The sequence below is a fragment of the Terrapene carolina genome, unplaced genomic scaffold, assembly GCF_002925995.2.
Source record: "Terrapene carolina triunguis isolate 2854851 unplaced genomic scaffold, T_m_triunguis-2.0 Scaffold790, whole genome shotgun sequence".
Taxonomy (NCBI): Eukaryota; Metazoa; Chordata; order Testudines; family Emydidae; genus Terrapene; species Terrapene triunguis.
The window spans coordinates 685,296-710,330 of NW_020665141.1; the positions used below are offsets into that span (position 1 = coordinate 685,296).

The following is a 25,035-nucleotide window of genomic DNA, read 5'->3' on the forward strand; positions in this document are numbered from 1 at the left end:
TTAAAATACAGCTCTTATTGGTGCACAGCAGGCAATACAACAAACAAAAGATCCACATTTAACTTAGTCCCTTCATTTATTCAAAGCAGCTTTCTAGACACAGAATAAAGAGCCATTAATCTTCAATATTGAAGTGTGCCTGTATTTTAAGAGTGTGTGTAGATGTTAGGTTCATTATCTCCTGAAAGGGCCTTTTCTGAAGGGGCTCATCTGTATGGTTTTCCTGGGTCTTCCTCCATAGCCCTCTTGCTTCATGTGCTTAGGGGTATAGAGCACCCATTTCAGGTTGCAGACAGGGCCACTGACCTGGCTTAGGTCCAGGAGATCAAGGACTCTCAGTTTAAAACGAGTAGAGCTGAAAATACTGCTCTGATCCAGAAAGTTGATTAGTGTATTGAAAGAACTGCATGGGGGCCTCCTTAATCTTTTCTAGAAATCCTGTTTACCGATGTGGAATCTTCTAGATCTATTTTTACAAGTCATCAGTTTCCCTTACAAAGGCTCCCTACTTGAAGTTAATTTCCACTGGCTTCCTCCAGTTCTTTATAGTGCCAGTTCTATGTTCAATCTCCAAAGCCTCTATGTGATGGCATATTTGACTAAGATCACCTCATTCCAATTGTCACTTTGATTCTGCCCCTTCCCCTCCTTCCATGTTAACTAGGGTATTATTTTAACACCTGATAGCTAATGAACTGATAGAATTGGTTACCCTATGCCTATTCAAAAGCATGGATTACAAAGTTTTCGGATGTCAAAGCATTGGTTTCTATGGCAGCTGTTAGCTGTTAAATCAGAAGTAAATGATTTTACAAACTGCCAGTTAATAAAGGAATACTTTGTTATGCAATATTTGTTTCTTGCTCTGGTGGTCTACCTTTGTTTTCCTGGCACTAATCTAGCAAGTCCGGGTCCTTGGACCAGGGTAATTTTCAATCCTTTTAGGGTATGTCTACACTGCCCTTGTTACAGTGCGGCCGTGGAAGCACTGTGACATGGGAGGTGTAGTCACGCTTTATCGCCGGGGGAGAGCTCTCCCGGATAAAAAGTAACTACCCTGAATGAGGGGTGGTAGCTTTATCGCCAGGAGCCCCGTAAAGAGCAATCTATACTGGTGCTTTTCAGCGCTAAAATTTTTGTTGCTCAGGGGGGTGTTTTTTCACACCCCTGAACGACTAAGGTTTTAGCGCTGAAAGTGGCAGTGTAGACCTTAGTTGAGGTTTTTTTCCCTTTTCCCCTTATGCCATTGCAAAACAATATTTTTTTCACTTTCTAAGCATATAAGTGAAGATAAAACAACAACATAACTGGGCCAAAGTAGTTACTGGTGTAACTTCACTGACCTTAATGAAGCAATGAATTTGGCCCTCCAAGTTTTAGGTTGCCACATTCTGGTGGGGAAAAAACAATAACCAACAAAAATAATAATAAGTTCCCACAAGGATTTATTATTTCATTTGTGAACAAATGGTATCTGTAAAAGTTCATCTGATTAAAGAGATTACCATAACCAGTACAAAGATCATTTTTCTAGAAGTCTTCCACCTTGTTGACAAAGCCTGCAGTATAGTAATTCAGAAGCGGGAGTCAGATCACAGTTTCTAAGCCTGTTATGAGGATGGCTGCATGCCCAGATGGGAGGAGGGTTCGAACCAACGTTCTTGCTGCTGTCACTGCTACAGCACTCACTCACTCTCACTGCGTGACCTATACAGCGGACTGACAACTGACACAGGGGGCAGACACTAGGTTGTATCTTCCTGGCCATTAGATTTTATGCTGACAGGATCATTACAGAGGAATAAGGAAGTGATTTCATGCTGAAAGTCTGAAGCAAAGGAGCTAGCCAAGCTAGATCTTTTGTGCTTCCTTTGTCCACGCTGTGGGTTAAGAAGAGGCCCCTTCAAAGGACAAAAACCTCTGCCTTTTAATTGAAGAAAAAAAAAAAAAAAAAAAAAAGTTCTTTGGTTGCTTTCAAACTGCTGCTTTGTGGTTAATAGAGAGAATGCAGAAGGCCTTTTGTACCAAACATTTAAGTTTCCAAATGTTTAAATATTGATTCAACGTATGTTATACCAAAGACATTAAAAAGTTTCTAAACAATTTCCCCAAGCCTTAATTTCCTTCCCTCCCTGAAAAAAAATCCTCAGGTCCTTAATCTTCACTTGAATTGTCAAATTCCTCCCAGTCTGACACACTCATAACCTCAGAGGCAAAGTCTGGGTGATGCTGTAGTCGGTCTGGGTTCCATTCTGGAGTCCACCTCTCTGTGTCCATTAGAATAGCCCTAGGCAAAGTGAGGACACAGGCAGCCATCCCAGAAATATCATCCTCCAACTGGGGACCTTCCTCCCAGCAGTCTCTCTCAGCTTCATAAATATGGACATAGTCCATCCGGATCCCTCGATTGTGGGATCTGCCCCCCAAGACATAGATTCTATTGGCTAAGACAGCAATACCTGGCTCTCCATGCCCTGCAGGTAGAGGGCATACATTTGCCCATTGATCAGTACTTGTGCTGTAGCAGGCAACCTGTAAAAATATAAAGAAATAAAAGACGCAAGGCAACTTATTCCTTTAAAAAATATTAAAAATTTCTACATGTAATGGGTGTCTGCCATAGTGTACAATATTATTATTACATAGTTGTACAATATTATGACACAATGGGTATTATGAGTAAACGTCAAAGATAAATCCCAACATTGCTAACTTTTTCACTACTGATTCATTTTAGTAGAAATATCTAACAAATGTGTTTCTCACAATTCTATGCCACCACAAATGCTAAAACTCAATTGCTCCCAATCAAGTGCTAACACCTCCACCTTCCTCAAGACACTGTTTCTGAAACAGTTATGCATTGATAGTACCAACGCACTTGACATATCAAAAAATCAAAGTGTGGGGATAGTGTAAAAGAAATTGAATTAGAATCAAAACTATTGGATGATAATTGACTTAATTTCATGTTATTTGTTTAAAAATATAACAATTCTTTTAGTTTTAATTAAGCTGCTGCAGAGTTTCTAGTCTGCCACACCAGAGTGCTACAGAATTCAGATTTGCCTTGCTGGAAAATACCCAGAGCGCTTAGTTGCTATTGCCAAGGCACTGCCCAGTTGAATGTCCACCACCGATTTTTTTTTTAAATTAAAAGAAGCCAAAAGGACTAAATCCTTGGCTACACTTGCGAGTTACAGCGCTGTAAAGGCTCCCCCAGCGCTGTAACTCACTCCCCGTCCACACTGGCAAGGCATTTGCAGCGCTGTATCTCCGTGGTTGCAGCGCTGCATGTACTCCACCTCTCCGAAAGGAATAGCGTGTATTGCGCTGCCGCTGCAGCGCTGCGGCGCCAGTGTGGCCGCCCAATGCGCTGTGACTGGCCTCCAGAAGTATTCGGCAGTATCCCACAATGCCTGTTCTAGCCACTCAGGTCATCAGTTCAAACTCTACTGCCCTGGCCTCAGGTAACCAACCATGTGATCCACCCTTTACATTCCCCGGGAATTTTAAAAATCCCCTTCCTGTTTGCTCAGCCCGGCGTGGTGTGGAGTGCTATCAGCGAATCTTTCCAGGTGACCATGCCTCCACGCGCCAAGCGAGCCCCAGCATGGAGCAATGGCGAGTTGCTGGACCTCATCAGTGTTGGGGGGGGAGGAAGCTGTACAGTCCCAGCTGCGCTCCAGCCGTAGGAATTACGATACCTTCGGGAAGGTATCAAAGGACATGATGGAAAGGGGCCGTGACCAGGACGCCCTGCAGTGCAGGATTACAGTGAAGGAGCTGCGGAGTGCCTACCGCAAAGCCCGCGACACAAACGGCCGCTCGGGTGCTCCCCCCGCGACCTGCCGATTCTACAAAGAGCTGGATGCGATACTAGGGGTTAACCCCACCTCCACTCCGAGCACCACCATGGACACTTCAGAGCCGGTGGGGGAGGGTGAGGAGGAGAAAGAGGAGGAAAACGGGAGTGATGGTGGTGGGCCGGATGGAGACACCCCGGAATCCCTGAAGCCATGCAGCCAGGAGCTCTTCTCGAGCCAGGAGGAAGGTAGCCAGTTGCAGTGGCCGGTACCTGGTGGAGGACAAACAGAAGAGCAGGTTCCCCGTAAGCGGTTATTTTTTTTCAGGAAGGAATTTTTTCGGTGCGGGCTCTTTGGGAGAGGAGGGTTAGGCATGCATGCCTAGATGCGGAAAGTGCACTGATGTGGTTTATCACATCGCGGTAATCGGCCTCGGTAATCTCCTCGAATGTTCATCCAGAACGTGTGCAATGCGCTTGCGCAGGTTTATCGGGAGAGCCACCATGGTCCTTGTCCCAGCCAGGCTAACGTGTCCGCGCCACTGTGCCGCGAGGGGACCATTGCTGCACACAGGCAAGCTGCATATGGGCCACGGCGGAAGCCGCATTGCAGTAGAAGACCCTCCCTTGCTTCCCAGGTCACCCTCAGCAGCGAGATATCGTCCAGGACGAACTCCTGTGGAAAATGTTGGGACAGCGTTCAGTGTAGGTGCCCCTTGAAGCTGTTGGCTCTCCCCAAGGCACAGAAATCCAGAGGACAGTGCAGTCCTGAAACAATCAGTCCCCCTTACTCACCATTTTGAGGCTCCCGTGGGATGTGTGCGCTCTGTTTCGGACGGGAAAATTATACTATTGTGTAGACCCTGTGTGTTTTCTACTCCTTAAGTGCGGGGGGAATCATTACTCTGTCTGATATAAACAATACTGCCTCTGTTAAACGTTGCATTTTGCCTATACAGCTGCATCAACCTTGAGACCTCAGCCGTCCCTCTTATCGCTTGCTCAGAGACTGCAAAGACTCAGGAAGAGACCGCGAAAAAGCAAAGAAGACATGCTGCAAGAAGTGATGCGGCAATCTATTAAAGAGAATGAGAAAGCACTGAACTGGAGGGAGAGAGAAAGCAGGATCCGCCAGGAAAACGCAGCGCACCGGCGGCAAAGCACTGATAGGCTCATAAGCATCCTGGAACGCCAAGCAGACGCTATCCAGGAGCTCGTAGCCATGCAGAAAGAGGAACAGTACCGCAAACGCAAACGCCACCCCCCCCACAGCCCTTGTCCCAAAACTCTTTCCATTGTGCCCCACTGTCACCTCCAATCCACTTTCCCCAACTTCCGTGTTCTTCACACCACCCGCTGCCTCCAACACCAGTATCTTCACCACCCATTCCTGAAAACCACGACCCTTACCCTCTGCACTCAACCCCCATCACCATGCAGTATAGCTGTCCTGAAGTGCAGCACTCACTGCACAGCACACCAGACAGGACATACGCGAATCTGTGATTGTACTGTTCCCCACTCCACCCCCTTGTTTCTTTTCAATAAATAAATTTTTTTCCTTTTCAATAAATGGATTCTTTGGCTTTGAAAACATTCTTTATTATTGCATAAAGTAAAAGACTCCTTAGCCCAGGAAATAAACAGGCACTGCAAGTCTGCTTGTCTGCTAAGCAGACACTGATTCCTAAAGATTGGAACTACTGCACTTCACTCCCGTGCAGGGCACCAGATATCACTGCTGGTTTTCAGCCTCAAATTGCTCCCTCAAGGCATCCCTAATCCTTGCAGCCCCGCGCTGGGCCCCTGTAATAGCCCTGCTCTCTGGCTGTGCAAATTCAGCCTCCAGGTGTTGAACCTCGGAGGTCCATGCCTGAGTGAAGCTTTCACCCTTCCCTTCACAAATATTATGGAGGGCACAGCACGCGGATATAGCCACGGGGATGCTGTTTTCGGCCAAGTCCAGCTTCCCATACAGAGATCGCCAGTGGCCCTTTAAACGGCCAAAGGCACACTCCACAGTCATTCGGCACCGGCTCAGCCTGTAGTTGAACCGTTCCTTGCTGCTGTCAAGGCTCCCTGTGTAGGGTTTCACGAGCCACGGCATTAACGGGTAAGCGGGATCTCCAAGGATCACAATGGGCATTTCAACTTCCCCTACCGTGATCTTCCACTCTGGGAAAAAAGTCCCGGCCTGCATCTTCCTGAACAGCCAAGTGTTCCGAAAGATGCGTGCGTCATGCACCTTTCCGGGCCAGCCTGTGTTAATGTCAATGAAACGCCCACGGTGATCCACAAGCGCCTGGAGAACCATAGAGAAATACCCCTTCCGATTAACGTACTCAGATCCTAGGTGGGGTGGTGCCAGAATAGGAATGTGCGTCCCATCTATCGCCCCTCCACAGTTAGGGAACCCCATTTGTGCAAAGCCATCCACTATTTCCTGCACATTACCCAGAGTCACGGTTCTTCTGAGTAGGATGCGATTAATGGCCTTGCAAACTTGCATCAACACGATTCCAACGGTCAACTTTCCCACTCCAAACTGGTTTGCGACCGACCGGTAGCTGTCTGGAGTTGCCAGCTTTCAAATTGCAATAGCCACCCGCTTCTCCACTGGCAGGGCAGCTCTCAATCTCGTGTCCTTGCGCCGCAGGGTGGTGGCGAGCTCCTCACACAGTCCCATGAAAGTGGCTTTTCTCATCCGAAAGTTCTGCAGCCACTGCTCGTCATCCCAGACTTCCATGACGATGTGATCCCACCACTCGGTGCTTGTTTCCCGAGCCCAGAAGTGGCGTTCCACGGTGCTGAGCATGTCCGTGAATGCCACAAGCAATTTCGTGTCGTACACGTTATGCGGCTCGATAGCATCGTCGGACTCCTCACCCTCACTCTCACTGTCACTTTTGATCTTAAGGAATAGTTCGACAGCCAAACGTGACGTGCTGGCGAGACTCGTCAGCATACGCCTCAGCAGTTTGGACTCCATTTCCCGCAGACAGATCACGCTGCACAGAAACCGTTGAAAGATGGCGCCAAAGGTGGACGGAAACAAAGGGATTTCTGGGATGTGAAGCGATGCATCACGGGGCATTGGGACAGGACCCAGAATCCCCCACACCCCCTTCCCACAACCCACGGCGCCAGAATGGGAAAAGGTGCTCTGTGGGATAGCTGCCCATAATGCACCGCTCCCAATAGCACTGCAATTGCCGCAAATGTGGCCACAACAGTGCGCTGGGCAGCTGTCAGTGTGGACAGACTGCAGCGCTTTCCCTACTCAGCTGCACGAAGTCAGGTTTAACTCACAGCGCTGTACATCTGCAAGTGTAGCCAAGGCCTAAGAGTTTTAATGTTAGTGGAGTCAAGAGAATGCATGCAGGGGTGGGAGTAGTAAGTAAAGCACTGCAACGTTTGTCAGTTAGATGGAGGAGAGGCAGCCCAGTAGTTAGTGTGTGGCTGGTAGTTGTGTGTTTATGGCTCAATGGGAGGAAGGTATGATGACACAATGTGAGTGTCATGTGTCCCGGCAGGAAATAGCCATTACATCATCTCACCTGGTGAACATCTCTCCTATAGCCAGAGTCATTGTTGCTACCTCCAATCACGTACAGCTTTCCCAGGAGTGCAGCCATCCCATGCCAGGCACGTCTGACTGGACCATCAGCTAAGCTGTCCCAGCGATCAGCCCCTGGATCATAACAGTGTAGTTCCTTCAAATAATCATCTCCTCTCCTCCCACATGTAATATACATCTTTCCATCCAACGCTGCTCCAGCATGTGCGTACACCTACACCATCACAAAAAAAGGCAAAGAGGGGAATGACAGGTTTCATTTTTTGTGTTTCCTCCAGCTTCAAGCACAGTAAGTAAGTATGGAATATAAATCTCCTGGCAATACATGACATCAGAGATGGTGTCTTCCTCTGATTACTTAGAAGCCAACATTTGGAAGGATTCTATGTACGCTATTATTCCATAGGTGTGAGGATCAGTCCTTGAACTGAAATTAAGTACAATTGCTCCTGAATTAGCACCTCTTCAATACCATTGCTTTCCTCCCTTGCCTTTTTTGAAGCCCTGTGTAGAAATTAAGTCTTACAGAAGTTTTAGCAATGTTATCAGAAAGGCAGAATAGCCTAGTGGATAGAACTTGAGCAAGTCATAAGACCTGGGTTCTATTCCCAAACTGATTTGTTATTTGTGACCTCAGGCAAGTCATTTCACCTCTCTGTGTCTCCATTCCCCATCTGTAAAATGGGAATAATACTTACGTGTTTGTAAAGTGACTTGAGTTTTCAGATAAGAAGCATTGTGAAGTGGTTTTATTTTGTATTATTAACCTGCTACAAAACTTAAGTTATAGTAGGATTCAGCATAATTTCTTGAAAAGGTTAATTAGAATTTTACTTCTCTTTCCTAGCCAAAATGGTCATCAAGAACTTTTGCACGAAGTTTTTATTTACGTCCTCCTTGTTTTGTGACAGTCTGTTAGAGACCTAAAAATAGCACTTCTTGGCTGGTTAAATAGAAAACTTAGAAGGATAAATACTATGTAAGCGGCTGTTCAGTGTCTTATCTCAAAAGAGCGCAGTGGTCTCAATTTAGTTCACCGAGAGCTGATGGCCACATCACATAAACCTCCACCACCGGCACCCTTGTTTGATGGTCACATCACATAAACCTCCACCACTGGCACCTTTGCGTGCAGTCTCAGAACAGTGGCCAAGGACTGAATGGGCCATAGAGACTGACTTACCCTATCACCCTAGAGGTGCTCCCTTCAGATCAGGGCTGAGGCGGGGGAAGCTTGCACTACTGCTGCCCAAGCTGTATCCATTCTGGGAATAAACAGAGGCCTTCATTCTCCAAGGCTATGAATCAGGCACCTTTCACCAGCATGAAATTAAATGTTAAATTTTTTTGTAAACAATAATAAAGTTAACATTTACAGGGGGAAACTAGTAAGAAAACAGGACGACGAGCACCTAATTTCAATGGGAGGTCATACGTACATTGTCCCTGGTACTAATACACTTAGGGATTTTTTCCCTCTCTGCCCATACCAGTTTTGGGCTTGATCCTATAGAGCACCTGCAACTCTGACTAAAACTGATGGGACTTGCAGGTGCTCAGTACCTCTCTGGATCAGACCCTACATTATTTAGGAACTACTTTTCTTTGGAAAGTATAATACAAACTTCCAACTTCTATGGAGCTGCCACTTCAGAACATACCTCTCAACCATTCTCACAAAGAGGTATACTGGCTTAATATTACACCCAAACTAACCTCTGTCATGCACATAGGACGTTTAACTTGAATGTGTGCAAATGCAAAATTAATGTCTCAATCTGATTTAATTTTTAAGGCCTAGCATTTTATATCAGTTAGAGAGAACATACCCATGACAAAGAAGCAGATCCAGTGATATTTTAAGCATCCTTCTTACTATTTTTTGTCCCATACACAGAAGTGACTGACAGCCACCAGAATTTTTGCAGATTGAGAGGTATGCTTGAGAAAAGTAGCAAAAAGCATTTAGGAAAGATGAAGGCAAATACTAAGGGAGCTTATTAGTTTCCTGGCATGTGCATTCCTTACCTCCTTCCTCAGCGGTGCCATGTATTCCCACGTGTTGGTTTTTGGATCATACCTCTCTACCTCCCTTAGGTCTTCATGATAGTCTCGCCCTGCGACAGCATATATATATTTGTCCACAACACAGACACAGAGGTCAGCATGCTCTTGCTGCAGGGACTGGATCTGGAACCATTTGTTGTGTCGTGGGTCGTACCTTGCAAAGGAATATGACCAAACTGGGTTACCAACACCAATCCACCACAGAGTACTGAGACATGGACACGGTCATTGCTGGAACATGGGTTGGCACCACATAGATCTAGACCAGTGCCTTCTCTTTGGCCCAAATTCAGCTTCTCTGTAAGTAGGTGCAATTCACTAGAGTGAAATTTGGCCATTCATATCAAACTATATTTATCAGCTAAGTTTTTATTCTATTTTGAAGGAGAATGCATTAGCAAATATAATCATGTTGTACACGTCTACAGTTTCCAGTATCCTTTGCACCACTGCCAGTCTACATACCATCAACCTTGTTAGTTTGCAATGATTCCACAATGTAAAAATTGGCTAATAATAGCACAAAGATTGTACCTGGGAATTTGAGAGGCCAGGAAGGGCATGAACATTTGGAGCTTCTTTGATTTGTTCCGGTATCTACTGGTAAGAAGGTACTTGGACACTCTGCACCTCATATTCCTCATAGTAGTATGAATATAATGTAATTATGACATAATTATGATGCACCTTGTACAGAACGTGTCATGTGAGGTCTCATTGGAAAAGTTATGATTTGCTGAATTCGATTATCCTATTTGTAGTCATGTATCATTTTTGTATCTGGAGTTATGAATATTGACTATGTATCTGTATTTCAAATGTGGTTACACCTGGGTGACATCCACTAGGCAAGATGCTTCCAGTCTAGACAGCTGATTGTGAAGGGCCTGTTCAAGGTAATGGTCCATTAAGGAAAACAATAGGCTTTGGGAGAAGCTTATTCTGCACCTGGTGAGCCTTCCCAAAAATGCTTCAGACTGCCTATGGATAAGGGCTGCTATGACTCAGCAAAGCATGCAAGGGCATATGACCAGACCACATGATAATGAACTCCATTTTGGTACCTGTATTTTTGCACAAACTGGGCCAGGAATTAAGCTTGGAACAAAGAGTTTCTACCATATGGAAAGGCTATAAAAGATGGGGAGTGACATCACTTCTGGGCCTCACTCCCTACACAAGAGCACACCTGACGAACAAAGATTAAAATGGGAGAAGTACTGGTCCTAGGTTAAAGGGATTTCTAGCTTGTGTATGGCAACTTGCTGGACTACTTGTATATTGCTGATTCAAATCCTATCTAATATATTGGGCATAGTTTGTGTTTTTGTTTAATTTCCTAGGTAACCAGCTTTAATTTGTTTGTTATCACTTAAAATCTATCTTTCTGTAGTTAATAAACTTGTTTTATGTTTTATCATAACCAGTGGGTTTCTGAGTGAAGTGTTTGGGAAAATCTCAGCTTGGTTAACACAGGGTTGTTGCATATCTTTCCCACAGCAAGGGTGGAGTGAACTCTATTAATGAGCTTGCACTATACAGATCCCCATGCAGTGCAAGACAGTATAATTCTGGGTTTATACTCCAGTAGGAGTGAAAGGCTGGGGAGCTGAGAAATTGGCTGGTGCTTATATAATTGCTCCTTGAGTAGCTTAGGTAAAGCGCTCAGGTAACTCAGTTGGGTGTGTGGCAATTGTTTTGTGTGATAACAGACCCTGGAGAGGCTGGCTGCGTATCAGCAGAGCAATGTGAGAAAGGCCAACCTAGTTGAATTGTTAGGGGGCACAGAGGTTCCAACGGCTTCAAGACTGCACCCCGGGGGGATGACAATCCATCACAGGTACTTCAACCTTTTCAACTTTAGCTTTCACCCCCAAATATCAATTCCAGATAAAATATGGAAATCTTAATTACAGGAGCAGCCTGAATGCAATCGCAGGAACTTAAATTCATCTTGCATGTGACAAACATAAGAACAACTGGACTAAAACCTATAAAAATCACTAGTTTGCAGACAAAAGGATGTTGTCAGACACAGGGCTTGTAATACACCTGTTTAACCAGGTAATGGGCATTAAAATCTAGAAAAAAGCCTGATCTCAATGGAACTTAAAAAAAACCCCAAAACTGTTACCAGGCTCAACTGTAATTTTTTAACTTAAAATTTAAGACTTTTTTACATCATGATTTAGTTGTGATTCAATCTTGGGAAGTAGCAGGATGCTCATTAATGGCATTACACACACCAATTCAAAATAATCAACCGATGGTACAATTGTGTTTGAAGTGTTTCATAGCTGTGCTCCTTAAATCACTTGCCTTTTATATCAGATTTGCATATACTACAACTTTGAATTTTTGATTATCCTAATTCACTGCTGCAGACCATCATTCTGACATTTCCCCTCTGTCTAAGAAGGGAGGAAGAGTTCTCTCTTCAGAAACAGTTAACGAGCTTCCATTCTTGCCCTATTCAGGCAAACACATAAGACTTCATACTTACATACAGTAGCACATCTGACTTCAAAGGGCTATACAAACATTAACCTTATTAAGCCCCACAACGACCCTACAGGGTGGTAAATATTATTCCCATTTTACAGATGAGAGAAGGTAAGAAAATCAACCGAGGTAACAGAGGGAGTTTGTGTCAGAGCCAAGATCAGCACACAGGAGTTCCTGGCTCCCAGTCCCACGCTCAGAACTCAAGAACATTTTACAACAACTCAACAGAGCTGTTGTGTAACGTTGCTACATTTGCTTTCCCCCTTGTGGTTGATTAGCAAATGAAGCATGCACAAACAGAAAGCTTCCTCCTTTAGAATCAGGTTGGTCTTCCTTAGTCCTTGCAGTTTCTTTCAATGAGATCTCAGTACAATTCCCAACTTTTCTGGCCAGCTATCATGTGCACTGCAAAAGTGACTGCCCGACTCAGGGAATAGTAATTGGCTGGTAAAAAATAATGGTGGCAGAAGTAGTCTCCTCTTACCTCCAACACCTGGACTCTGCTCGAAAACCTCGTACGTTGTTATCTCCCCCAATCAAGTATACAAAGTTGTTGAAAACAGCGATTCCTTGGTTGGACATTCTGGGGGCTAATGCAGCAGTAAAGTGCCTCCACTCTCCCAATAGGGGGTTCAAGTACTTGGCTTGGTCGCTGAGGGCTGTGGATGGAGTAGAATGCATCCCTCCAAAGCCCACTACACAGTGGAACTCTGATCTCACCTGTGTCTGTGAGCTTTGAAGCATGGGCTGAAGACATTCATTCTTGTGGTACATTAGTGCATCGGCTACAGTCTCTCTTAATGGACATGGGCTTAATTTGTCATGGAGCCTTTGCAGGATCTGGAGCTCCATCAGGGGGAAGCGGACTGTTTCCAGTAGCTTAGGAGGCTCCATCAGTGAGACCTGATCTGTCTCTACCTGTTCTAGGGTGTAATGGTACAGAAGCGCCCCTTCATAAACCTCATTCTCACAGTTGACCTCCAAGAGGTTGCTGCTCAGTAGGGAGTAGACTTTCTCCAGGGGTAGCTGGCGGTATATCTCTGTCTTTGAGAAAGCTACAAAGTTCTTGAGAATGTAGGAGTCCAGCTGCTCACTCAACTGATTCAAGTCAAAGAGGTCAGCTAACTTGTATACATCCAGGATGTTCTCTTCATCCACCCAGGACATGAGAAAATCACAACAGAACTTAATGACTTCTGGAATCTACAAGAAACAAAGCAGATTGTTTATTTCAGTAAAAAAAAAAAAAAAAATCTTGTTTTACACTGGAGAGACCAGATTCATAAGAGTATGGGAGACCCAAGCTGAGGAAGTTGTAATAAATTGCAGGGAACACCTGTCACCAAGAAGGCTGACAGTGGTCTCTGGCTGTTATCAGTACTGGCTGGAAATAAAAACGGATAGATTAATTGAGTACTGTTGACCATGGCTTTCACCAAAGATGACGTGAATATAATCCAATGTGGGTTTGTAGATGAACAGAATATAGTTCTTCTGTTTCCAGACAGATTAACCGGTATGCAAAAGGCACAACAGGATAGTAAATTGAGCTGTATCATTCAAATGCAGAAGAAACCTTTTGCAAGGAAATCTAATGTATTTTACATAGTTTACTGAGTACAGTATGACATTGCTTCTGGACACCAGGAGATAGCAGAAAAGTTCTTTGCTATACATGACCAACTTCTGTTGACTCTACAAAGGTTAATAAGAGTAAATGTCTAGTAAGTATGTAATCTAATACCACAGCATGTATAGTGTGGGAAATAAAAGAAGCAAAACCTGTCTTGATGGCAAAACAAGAGCCACTGTAATTGTAGCAACTGGGATCACAGTTCCACCAATAGTGGGTCTGTGAATCAGCCTTTATACTGCAGATGAGAGCCTGAGAGGCTGCAGCACCAATACAGTTTCAGAAGAAGGAAGTTAGGCCCTTTAATGTAGATCATAATGTAGGAACTCTTAACAGAATCTCCCTTGAGGAGTCACTAAGCAGGTAAGGGGTTACTGAGCACATCAGGGAAGTCAACCACTATAAAAGAGTCACACACTAGATAAAATGGTGAAAGATTATAAATAAACACATAAAACTACTTATATAAACAACACATCCATCCAAACCCAGTTTATACACATCTCTAGCTATTTACAAAGCCCTGGCCTACACTACAAACTTATGTTGTGGTATAACCACGTCACTCAGGAGTGTGGAAAATCCACATGCCTGAGCATCATACCTAACCCCCAGTGTAGACGGTGCTATGTCAACGGGAGGGCGGGTGGAGTAGCGTCTTCACTAAATGCTGCAGCTGTACCACTGCAAGGGCAGACAAGCCCTTACTCCACAGTTTAGAGCACTCAGAAAAAAGTTCCAGTCAAATCCATATATGTAGACAGAAAAGCCCCTGCCCTTTACTCCTCCTCTATTGTGTTTGTTCATCTCTTCAACCTCTCCCATTTATTCCCGAGTGCCCCCATTCCTTATTGGTCCCATTCTTCCCTGTGTCTTCTTGCTCCATCTCCCAATCCCTCACCTGAAGTTGGCAGGCGGCAGTTAGCGTTTCTTGCACATTGTTCAGGCTGAGTTCCAGTTCAGAGGTGTATATGAAGTTCAGGATTTTACACATAGCATTGAAGGAGACTCCATGAATACGAATCTCTTCCTGTTCCATCTCTCTTAGACCACCAGCAAACATTCCTCTGTAGAAAGAAAAAGGTACACGCTACACTGGAGATGTACCAAAGCTATGTACAGTTCAACCCAGCTTAGCCATATTGTTCTGGGGACATCCAAAACACTCAGTCAGATGGCTAACTGGACAGATAGCTTTGCAAAGCCTCCATGCCTTTTCCCAAATCCAGTACTCCAGAAAATATGCTGGACTATACAGTTTTGGAACTGGAAACCCAGAACACAGCCTTTTCAGAATGCAGTAAAGAGACACCACCTAGCTGGCTCTGAAAATCCAGAAGGCATAGTTAAGCTTTGGTTAACCAGTGCTTATCTGTACACATATTCTCCCTGTGCATCCTTGCATTAGTTTAACCTATAAATTGCTTCCCCATTAAGCACTGGGAGCCCTGTAAAACATAAAACCCTCCCTCATTGAAATAATTAAAATAAATAATTAAATACATTAAGTAAAAGCAAACAAGAAGGCATAAAGACTCCTGCATCCCCCACTGGGATCATTGTCTTTAAAGATTTTAGTGTTCATGTTATAAGCCCTTGTTTTTAAAGAAGTTTAAAATAGCCATTGAAGTGTGCTAGCCTAGCAACAGTGCTTTATTGCTACAAAGGACCCATTGATTCAGATGCCATTGTGTTCTCTTCCAGAAAGGGCTGGGGTGATAGAGAAGTGAATGCACTCAGTTCAAAGGTGAACAAGCCCATTAAATGTCTACATTGCAGGTCTGACAGACTCTGAAACATGTTTAAGCCCAATTCCCCCTACCATCCACACAAAGCCCTCAGGCATGCGCCTATATGAGGATAGCTCAGCGGTTTGAGCATTGACCTGCTAAACCCAGGGTTGTGAGTTCAATCCTTGAGGGGGCCACCTAGGGATCTGGGGCAAAATCAGTACTTGGTCCTGCTAGTGAAGGCAGGGGGCTGGACTCTATGACCTTTCAGGGTCCCTTCCAGTTCTATGAGATAAAACTATCTCTATCTTCATGTTTAAAGAGATAGAACTATCTCCATATATATGTTCTCAGCACGTGTTTGATGGCTAATACAGGTATAAGCTCTTGTCTCACTGTATCACACATCTCTGCCCTCCCTCTTTGTGGCCAAGACACAGCTAAGGGTTCATGTGGCTAGGTTCATATTGAGATAGTCCATCAATGCTACCCCACAGTTCCCGGGGCCTGTGTGTTCTGGCCTTTCTAATTCCCAAGCTCCTACTCACCTCCCATGCACCATAAGCAACCCCAACTTCCAGAAATCAGAACATCAGAAATCTGTCAATGCGGTGACTGTGTGGACAAGGCATGGGGCATTCATACCATTGCAGTGTGCAAGCTTGACAAGCACAGCTCTGCAGGCATGGATGGCTGGACACAGGTACACTATGCAGTGCAGACATACCCTTAGCTGCTAGGAAGGGAAAGGAGTGCTTCACGTCATTCAACTGCAACCTACCCCAAAGCAGTGTCGATGGGGTCCTAAGGAAGTCCCATGCAATCCTTGTCTAGAAAGATGATGGCTGTTACATCAGGCTTTGTGGGTTGAAGAAGTAGGAGTTGTTTGAAGTAGACAGAATCTTCAAGTGCACCATCAGGAATGCAAAGAAACCAATTTGCTCTAAATGTGCTCAGAGCTGAAATCTGGGAGTGTGTTTTGGATCAATGTGGTATTACTCCAAATAAGACTGGTTAAAAGGAATGGCTTGTCCCACTTTTGGGTGCCACTCACTAGAACTAATGTGGTTTTGGAACTGAAAAGTTGCGGGACATTAAATCTATGATGCGAGATGTGACTTTTCAGTATTTTTAATTTTTAGCGACTAAGGGCTGCTGCAACTCCCCTTAAAATCAATAGAAAGACTCCCATTGACTACATCAGGAGTTGGATTCCCCCTCCCAAGTTACATAAACAGCACTTACGACCATTACTTCCCACAACATGTTTTATAACTTGCTATGTATTATGAAATTACTGTAATGGGCCAAATCTTGTTGGTGCCAATAGAACTTTAACAGCTCTGTAGAGTACAGTGTCGTACTTCTAACGAATGGGGCACGTATAAAACAGGCACCACTATGTCCTCCAATTACTATGGGTTCGGAGTGAAATGGAGGCACCTGGAAGCAAAACTAAATGTGGAATAATGCGAGATTAGCTTTATTTTTAAAGTCATTCAAAAGAAAAATGAACAGAGACAAATTAAATATTTTAAATGCATTCAACTCATCTTAAGGGTCTGATTTTAAATGCACAAGGATAAGGATACTCCAAGATATGGCTGAATTTCTATTTCTTTCATTCCTCCATGGGTAGGCCTCCAGACTGCAATGGGCAGGCATTAAAGTGTTGTGAATAAAGCATGGTATGCCACATGCAACATAGTACAACTTGGGAAAGGACGGAGAGTCAGAGGGGAAGAAAGATGGAAGTCCATCCACAATTCAGAATTTCTTTTTTTTTTTTTGCTGGTTTGAGTCATATTGAGAAAGATGTTGGTTACAGATTCACAGTGACACTGGACTCACCTGAAATAGTCACATGATGCAGCTAGAAGTATCCGATGAGCTTCAATAGGTTTCCCTTCCACTACCAGGACTACATCAAAAAGGATGCCACTATCTCGGAGAGCTACCAGGCCACTGAGTAAGGACTGGGAGTGCTCTGCACTGCGGTAAGTGTTGCTGGTGCACTGCTGGAGGGAGGGCTCCAGGGGAGTCTTGCATGGCTGAGTCAGCTCCTGATCCTCTGCCATCACAAGCAGAAATGCTCAGTACCTCACAGCCACCAGTTATAGCAAGATGAATTCTGTGAGAATACAAAAATAGCAAATGTTTGTGTTTGCTGATTAACAGCATTTTAACTCTTATCACAGTCAGCAAAACACACCAACCCTTAAGTACAATGGAGAGATCTTAAAACGCGGTTTTACCCGAATGAAATTATTTTGGATTTACACCAAGAGCAGAGTTTGGTGCAAAATGTCGCTTTCATTTACCAAATTCCCAGCTGCACAGTGTTCTTAGATACCTTTGCTGTAACAGAAGCTGCCAATTGAGTCCCCATCTTTAGTTTACCAGGGTACATCAACGGGCTTGTTTTGTTGTATTTTTTCTTGTCTTTGCCTTTTTACATCAGCTGAGCACATTTCCACAAATGGCTCTTCTTGGCCCAGGGCTAAGGTCCCTACACGCACGGCTAATCAAGGAAAGGAAGGAACTAAGGCGACTGGAGACTGTATTGGCCTTTTACAACTTTGGCTATGAATTTTCAGTGCTGTGAGAGCATGCTTTTGCTGTCGAAATTGGCACTGTTTTTCTAGAAGGTTACCAAAGTGGGAATATAAAGACAACTTTCAGGAAGAATTGAACTTCTAAACAATTCCTAGTCTCTAGAATCAGTGGAACATTTAAAAGGGAGAAATCTCCATGATACAATATTGTCTAAACTACATTACTCTCACAGCTCTACATTTTACTTATATAGTATTTACTGCAAAATTATGCTGAGAAAATGTGAAAGCTGCAAATTGGGATGTGCAGGGCTGTGGCGGCCGGAGAAGGAGGTGACTTTCCCCAGCTCCAGGGCTGCAGTTGCCGAGGAGAGATGGCCCTCCTTCCCAGCCTCAGCTCTGTGGCTCGGGTGGCAGGGGAGAGACCCCCCTCCATCCCAGCCCCAGCGGGGGAGAGAGGGCACATCCATCGCATTAGAAAGGTAAGACTACAGATATTAAAATATGAGTTGTGTGCTTTTATTTGTAGAACAAAAAAAACGTTATTATTAAGGGGTTTTTTTTTATATAGCGCTATTATCCAAAGCGCTTTACAATAGTTAGCTAAGGGTACAAACAACATTTGGAAAGATCATTAAGTGGTCCGCCGAGACCCGCAGCAATTTTCAAGTGGTCTGCGAAAAAAAGTTTCAGAATCACTGCTACAGATCATGGGGAAAATCTTGGCTCCACTGAAGTTAATGGCAAAACTCCCACTGAATTTACTAGTGTTTACATTACTATGCAACTTTTCCCTTTTTGAATATATATATAAAAACAGCAATATATTATTGCAATAGTTCACAAAATGTTTCTCACAGAAACACCATTACGGAGTTACCTTAAAAGTATGAATTTCTTAACAGTGGCTGTTTTACTGAGATACTTGCCCAATATTTCTCTCTCATGTGACCTATCCCCAAATTATAAAATTACTATATGATAGTTTGCACTGTGTTCTTGAGCACTACCTTGTAGGCCACACACTGGGCATTAATGCATAATAATGTAAGTATAAATACAGAAAAAATGCTAAATAAGCAAAAAAGTGTTTCCAAAGCTTTTTTCATAAGGCCTCAGTAGGTATCTTTAAGAGTTCAACTGTTTCTGCTATTTATTCCTCCTTACAGATCATGCTCACCTGTTGTTTTTAACATTATAATTTTCACAGCATCTACTTAGGATGTCGCATGGAGAAGATTCTGACAGACAGCAGCAGCTGCTGAACTCTGTTAAAAACAAAGTGCTTGTTTTTATACCAATATCTTTCATAAAAAAAGACGAAAGAATGATACAGAGAAAAGTTTAATTTAGAAAGAACTCTAAAGATTCTGTGAGGCTGCGCAGGTTTTTAAACAATAGCTAATTTAATGCAATGGCTTTCAAATTCTGGTCCACTGAATGATATTTTGTTGGTGTGCAGGAAGCTATCTGGTCAAACGTTGCTTGCTCTCCTCTCCCCTGTGTTTCCAACTGTTAAATCAGATTAAGACAGATAAAAATACATAAATGCTTTCTCAATATTCCTTTTCCATTTAAGTAATTGCTGTATTTGCCACAAAGATATCATATAATTGTGAATGAGAGAGAGGTGTCCAGGAGACATTTAAGTTGTGGTCCACCCATAAAAAAAATAGAGAACCCATGATCTAATGGTTTTACTGTCATATGTGGATTCCCTGGCACTACTGATATCAATTGCATCTGTTATAAAACATTATCTTCCTTCCCAAAGTAATTCCAGGCCCCAAAGATCTATTACAGGGTCTGTACTATCTTTTATGGGTTAGAAGAAATGGCGCTTTCCTGTCACAAAGTGCCTACTCCTTCCAATAACAGGGCAGTTCCAGTTTCCTAATGTCACTCCTAATATCCCGTTCCTAATGTCAACCCACAGATTCCTAATTATGAAAAGGATATTCCATGTTACACAAGACTGAATGATAGTTTCCCAGAAATCAATTTGGGTTCCAAACTAATCAATTCATGTCCGTTCTCAGGTCAGGCAAGAAAGACAGATAAAGTCAACTTCCAGTTTTACTCCCGAACTATCCCTTCTAGTTGTTAAAATTATTGCTCATGTGGGACTGAAGACACCATCCCAATCCCAAGGTACACAGTCCAGATAACACAGGATAGCATAGTTAACAACCCTATTCCATGACTGCTTTGTCAGGACTTAGTCAGTCTGGCTAAAGAATCTTCTTTGCATTTAGAACAATGGAATCCAGTCTCTGCTCTACCAATAGAGAGCACTACAGGCATCCGAAGAAGTGGGCTGTAGCCCACAAAACCTTATGCTCAAATAAATTTGTTAGTCTCTAAGGTGCCACAAGTATTCCTGTTCTTTTTGCGGATACAGGCGAACACAGCTGCTACTCTGAAACAGGTAGGACTGAGATTTGACTTTTCAATGAGATTCCCTTCTATATACTGTGGCTTTGCTTTTCATTGGCACCTGAAGGACAACGTTGATTGCTCATTCGCCTTTAACCTCTATGCCTTTATCCTATTTGTGGTTGTAATGGTACTTCTAAAGCTGTGGGAACAGCACTGCAGAAGACTTTATGTTTCCTGCGGTGAATTAAAAGCGTTCTCAGAATCACTAATGTAAATAATAGAAATGGCTTTAAGTTGTCATTTATTTGATCCTTGTTCCCACAGGCAAGACTAGAGCGAACCAGTACTGCTATTGGCTCCCATCAACGCTTTGAGCACGTCTCAACTCTAGAAAAATAAGCAGTTGTGTTACACGCCAGCAGAATGCGGCTGACAAGGAAATATCACAAGGACAGCTGCACACCAGTTATTCAGGTCTCGCTTCCTCACCACAAAACACACCCAGATGGCTCTCCGTGGCAGTCCCTTATCCAGCAAAGGGTGAGTGGGGAAGCACCAGAAGACGGGAGCGGGGGGATTCCGTGTACTGGACAGCAGGCTTGCGAGCCAGTTACTCCGGTGTCGGGGGGCAGCACACCGCGGTGGGGGCCCCGTGCAAGGGCGCCCTCGGGGGGGGGGTCTCCCTATCGGTGGGGGCAGGGCAGCCGCTCAGTCAGGGGGTGCAAGTTGTCAGGAGTCCCCCCCCCACGGCGGGGGCCTTGGAGCCAGCCCCCCAGAGCAGTCACCCCCCCTCCCCGAATCCCGCCTGGAAAACCCGGGGAGGGCAGCGGGCGCCCCACCTGGACACAGCCCTGCGGTCACCTACCGGCAGCGGCGACCCCAGCCTCGCGACTGCCCCGCCGCCTTCTTCCGGGTTCATCTTCGCACAACCATAGAGTCAGGCCAGAGCGCCCTTCCCACGTGACTGAACAGAGGGCTACCCCCACCAGCCCTTCTTAAAGGGGCCCTCACCAATTGCCTCTCTCTGGCTGGCTGTGTAGAGATCTGCCTGCTTGTAGGTCTATCTGGACATCTCTCGTGTCTTTCGGATAGGCGTCTGGCACATTTGCTCTGGTTAATGCAGTGTCCCAGTTCCATCCAAAAATGCACTTAATCCTAAAAGTGCTGCCAATGCTAATAGGTCAATGGCCACCAAAAGAGAGAAATTTGGATGACCTCTCCAAAATCAAGCATGATTCAGTGTAAGCGCACCTACATGCACCATAACCCACTTCTTTTCCTCCGGAAGAGATTTATTACCGGTAACTTATTTGTAAAGGGAGGAAAAGGGTGCAGTGAGTCACAGAAATCTTCCTAGTACAAAACTATCAGTCCCTTGGCTCTGACAAACATTAACTTGCCAGCTGTGTAATGTATTTTATCTTCCTGCTCTACATTTTTCAGAGTATTTTCACTATAAACATATTAGCATGCTGTTGTCCTCCATCCACAGCTTTCATAGCTTCTCCCTGTGTTCTACAAGTGACCAGGTCCACCACATTTTCACAGATGAATGATATGTGTGGCTGCTTATTTCAGAAAATCCACCACTGTGCATTGATGTGCAATTATATGAGTGGATTTATTGAGACTGAGGTGATCTACATCTCTAAGGGCTTCTCTATATAGGAGGTTTACTACACACTAATTTTAGTTTGTGCGCATTGATTAAAATGACCTTGGTACACACAATGCAATTCTTAAAGCATACTAACTTGCCAGTTAATACATATCATATAATTTACTTTGAAAGTTAATTAATTCCTTGTTTGTGTGAACACATTGTTTAATCACGCTAGCCTGGCACAGTGGTTCTCAACCTTTCCAGACTACTGTACCCCTTTTAGGAGTCTGATTTGTCTTGCGTACCCCCACGTTTCACCTCACTTAAAAACTACTTGCTTACAAAATCAGACATAAAAATACAAAAGTGTCACAGCACACTATTACTGAAAAATTTCTTACTTTCTCATTTTGTCTGTATGAAATTTTAGTTTGTACTGACTTTGCTAGTGCTTTTTATGTAGGCTGTTGTAAAACTAGGCAAATATCTAGATGAGTTGATGTACCCCCTGGAAGACCTCTGTATACCCCCAGGGATACACATACCCCTGGTTGAGAACCATTGGCTTGGCAGTCATCCAACTTGTATCCCACTGCCCACACTGCTTTCCATGACACCAGAATCTATCGACTCTGTATTGTCTTAATTATTGTAATCATCTCCTGTCTGGCCTCCCATTTCTAGTCTGCTCAAAACGCTACTACTTATGTCCTTTGAACACTTTCATTATCTTCCTTCCTTTTACAGCATCATATCAAGTTAGGCACAACTCCCTTAGTCTCCTGTGAAAACCTCACCCCTTACCTATAATTCTATGATTCTAAGTTCCTCATAAAAAGTCTATACTCATCACACTTTTCAGGATCAGTCCCTTAGTCTGAATGTAAGTAATTGCCACATAATTGAGAGATAAAATAGCTTATTAAGAAAGTAACATCAGTAGAACATGAGAGAAACCCCTTACCAAATGAGGGAAATGGTAGCTTGTGTATAGGGGTTTATAGTGCTAAGAAACTGGCACTTAGGAACATATAAGCACACAGCCTTGCTCTGCCCCTTCTCTCCCCCTGAGAAACCACAGCTGCTGCTGGACTAGAGCATCCCACCTACATGCCTGAATTGGGCCACTCCAGTGCTGCACTCAGCAGAGAGCGGAATAATACTCACAGTCTCACAAAGGTGTGCTAACCAGTTTCACCTATGTGGTTTTTTTTGACTGCCTCATCACTTGTATTAATGTTTATCTCACTGTCTGAAATTTCTCAAGCCCTAGACACTACAGTGACTGGTCCTATCCACATGTGTCTTACTCCTAAATTTGCTGCTGTTGCTAAGTGAACAACCAGCACAGTGAGAACAATTTGGTTGACATTTCCCTGATCAAATATGCTCCGAGGTGTGCCATGTCCCACTCTACTGCCTAAGAGATTAATTCTACAGTGTCTTATTTGAGCCAGAGAAATCTCACTACCTCGTACCTCTAACTTGCCTGCCCAGAGAATGTATTTTCATTTATTTTTCCACATCTTTCTGTGTATTATAATTACAAACATATTAACAAGCTGTTTTCTGCAGCTATAGCTCTGAAAGCTTTGTATGGCTTCCCCTTTGTAATATGCAGGTGCCCATACTTGCCACATTATCACAAGTGCAACATGCATGGCTGCTTGTCTCAGAATATTTGCCATTGTACCTTGGTGTCAGAGTACAGTGGGTCTACTGAGACTGGAATGATTGCTCCCCACACTTTAAATTGGCTCTACATTTCATCCTGATTCTGTTTGAATCAACTGAAACTTGCATAACTAGATTTTTACTATGAAAAGTACGTGGAACCTGAACTATAGAAATACCACTGAGTGCTGCTCCATAGGAATGTTTCTTAATTGTTAGGTCATCCTTTGGTTCTTTCCTTATGCTTCCATTTTCAGTTTTCCATTTCAATGAATTATAGATGTAAAAGTCATATGAAGAAAATAATTTCAATTAACCTGAAGAATTTCCTTCTCTTTAAATCTTTCTGAGGGGCACCTGGTCTGTCTCCATCTAGCCTTAATTTTTGTAACTGGCTTGTCTGGCTTCCATGTCTTTCATCTCTTCCTCCTGTAGTCTGTTTAAAAAATGAGGCTGCCCAAAGTAAACTTCCCATCCCATCACTCCATCAGTGTTTCTTTAATCTTTTCATTAGCTACCTGTCTCTTACAACATCCTATTAATTTTTTCCCCTCATCTACATAAAGTCCTCCATAATCTTGCCTCATATAGTAAACCTCTGCTCCATTTTGCCTGCTCCTGATGCCTTTACTAGATTTATTACTTGATTCCTCTGACTTTTCCCATTCTTGGTCTATGAAGCAAGGAGGCAAATATGTAGTGCTGTCTAATGCACAAAGTAAACAAACAAAAAAAGAAATGTTCCCCTCTAATCTAGTAGCTATAGGAATCATAAGCTCTGGTTCTGCAAGCACTTATACATATGCTAAATGTACGGAGATGAGTAAGAGGTGATGTTACTTGGAACTAAAGACCTGATCCTGTGCTTAACTTTAAGCCTGTGTGTAGTTCTAGTGAATTTGGTGACACTACTCATGTGCTTAGTTAAGCACAGGGGCCTATAGTAGGTACAAAATTGTCAAACAGAATAGTCTCCTATTATCATTTTTGTAAATGAAGGCTTTAATTCTGAAGCCATTGAGGAGGCCAGCAGCAAAGTGGCAGGACATGACAATGCCCTACACAGCTTCACTCTGGCTATTGGGAAAGGAAATATTGACTAGACGGACTTGACTTAATGCATTCGTGCAGGCTGCTCTGTCTGGGCAAACCCTTACACCTGTGTGAAGCCCCGCTGAAGTCAAGGGAGCGCTGCATACCTGCAGGACGGGAGCTTCGTGGAGTCGCTTGTAGGGCTAAGGCCCAAGCCCCTCTTGCCCTTGAGGGATTGAAGACAAAATAAAATTCTCCTAGGAAACTGCGCATCGCTCAGCTCCCAGGGCCTCGGATGGGGCCGCCTCACTGCGGGACCAAGGCCGCACTGGGGCCATGGGCTCTAAGCAGCCTCCCTTCCGGCCTAGTGCTGCTGAGCAGCCGGGACCGTACTGCCCGGAGCCCGGCTACCGCTGAGCCTGGTCCACACACAGAACTACATCTCCCACCACGCATCGGGGGGGCCCATGTGAAT

General features: G+C 44.0%; 1 protein-coding gene across 2 annotated transcripts; it reads right to left on the reverse strand.

Moving 5' to 3' along the window:
* Positions 1-1,356: 1,356 nt before the first annotated feature.
* KLHL22 (kelch like family member 22) lies at positions 1,357-24,954 on the reverse strand. Of its 2 annotated transcripts, XM_024195511.1 has the most exons (8): positions 24,728-24,954; positions 19,053-19,140; positions 17,169-17,448; positions 14,489-14,654; positions 12,439-13,157; positions 9,411-9,603; positions 7,363-7,596; positions 1,357-2,532 (listed from the first exon to the last, which is right to left on the reverse strand). In XM_024195511.1, the coding sequence occupies exons 3-8, from the start codon at positions 17,393-17,395 to the stop codon at positions 2,155-2,157; spliced, it is 1,917 nt and encodes a 638-aa protein (XP_024051279.1). In that variant the 5' UTR covers positions 17,396-17,448; positions 19,053-19,140; positions 24,728-24,954; the 3' UTR covers positions 1,357-2,154. The 2 variants fall into 2 exon arrangements, with proteins under 2 accessions (XP_024051279.1, XP_024051280.1); XM_024195512.1 differs by lacking the exon at positions 19,053-19,140.
* Between the last annotated feature and the right edge of the window lie 81 nt (positions 24,955-25,035).

Excerpts from the sequence above, each read along its gene's own strand:
- KLHL22 (XM_024195512.1), bottom strand. The coding sequence starts at position 17,395 with ATGGCAGAGGATCAGGAGCTGACTCAGCCATGCAAGACTCCCCTGGAG. Across the intron at positions 9,604-12,438 it reads GCAGAGTCCAGGTGTTGGAG|GTACGACCCACGACACAACA; the intron begins GTAAGAGGAGAC and ends TTCCTTTGCAAG. Across the intron at positions 2,533-7,362 it reads ATAGGAGAGATGTTCACCAG|GTTGCCTGCTACAGCACAAG; the intron begins GTGAGATGATGT and ends ATATTTTTACAG.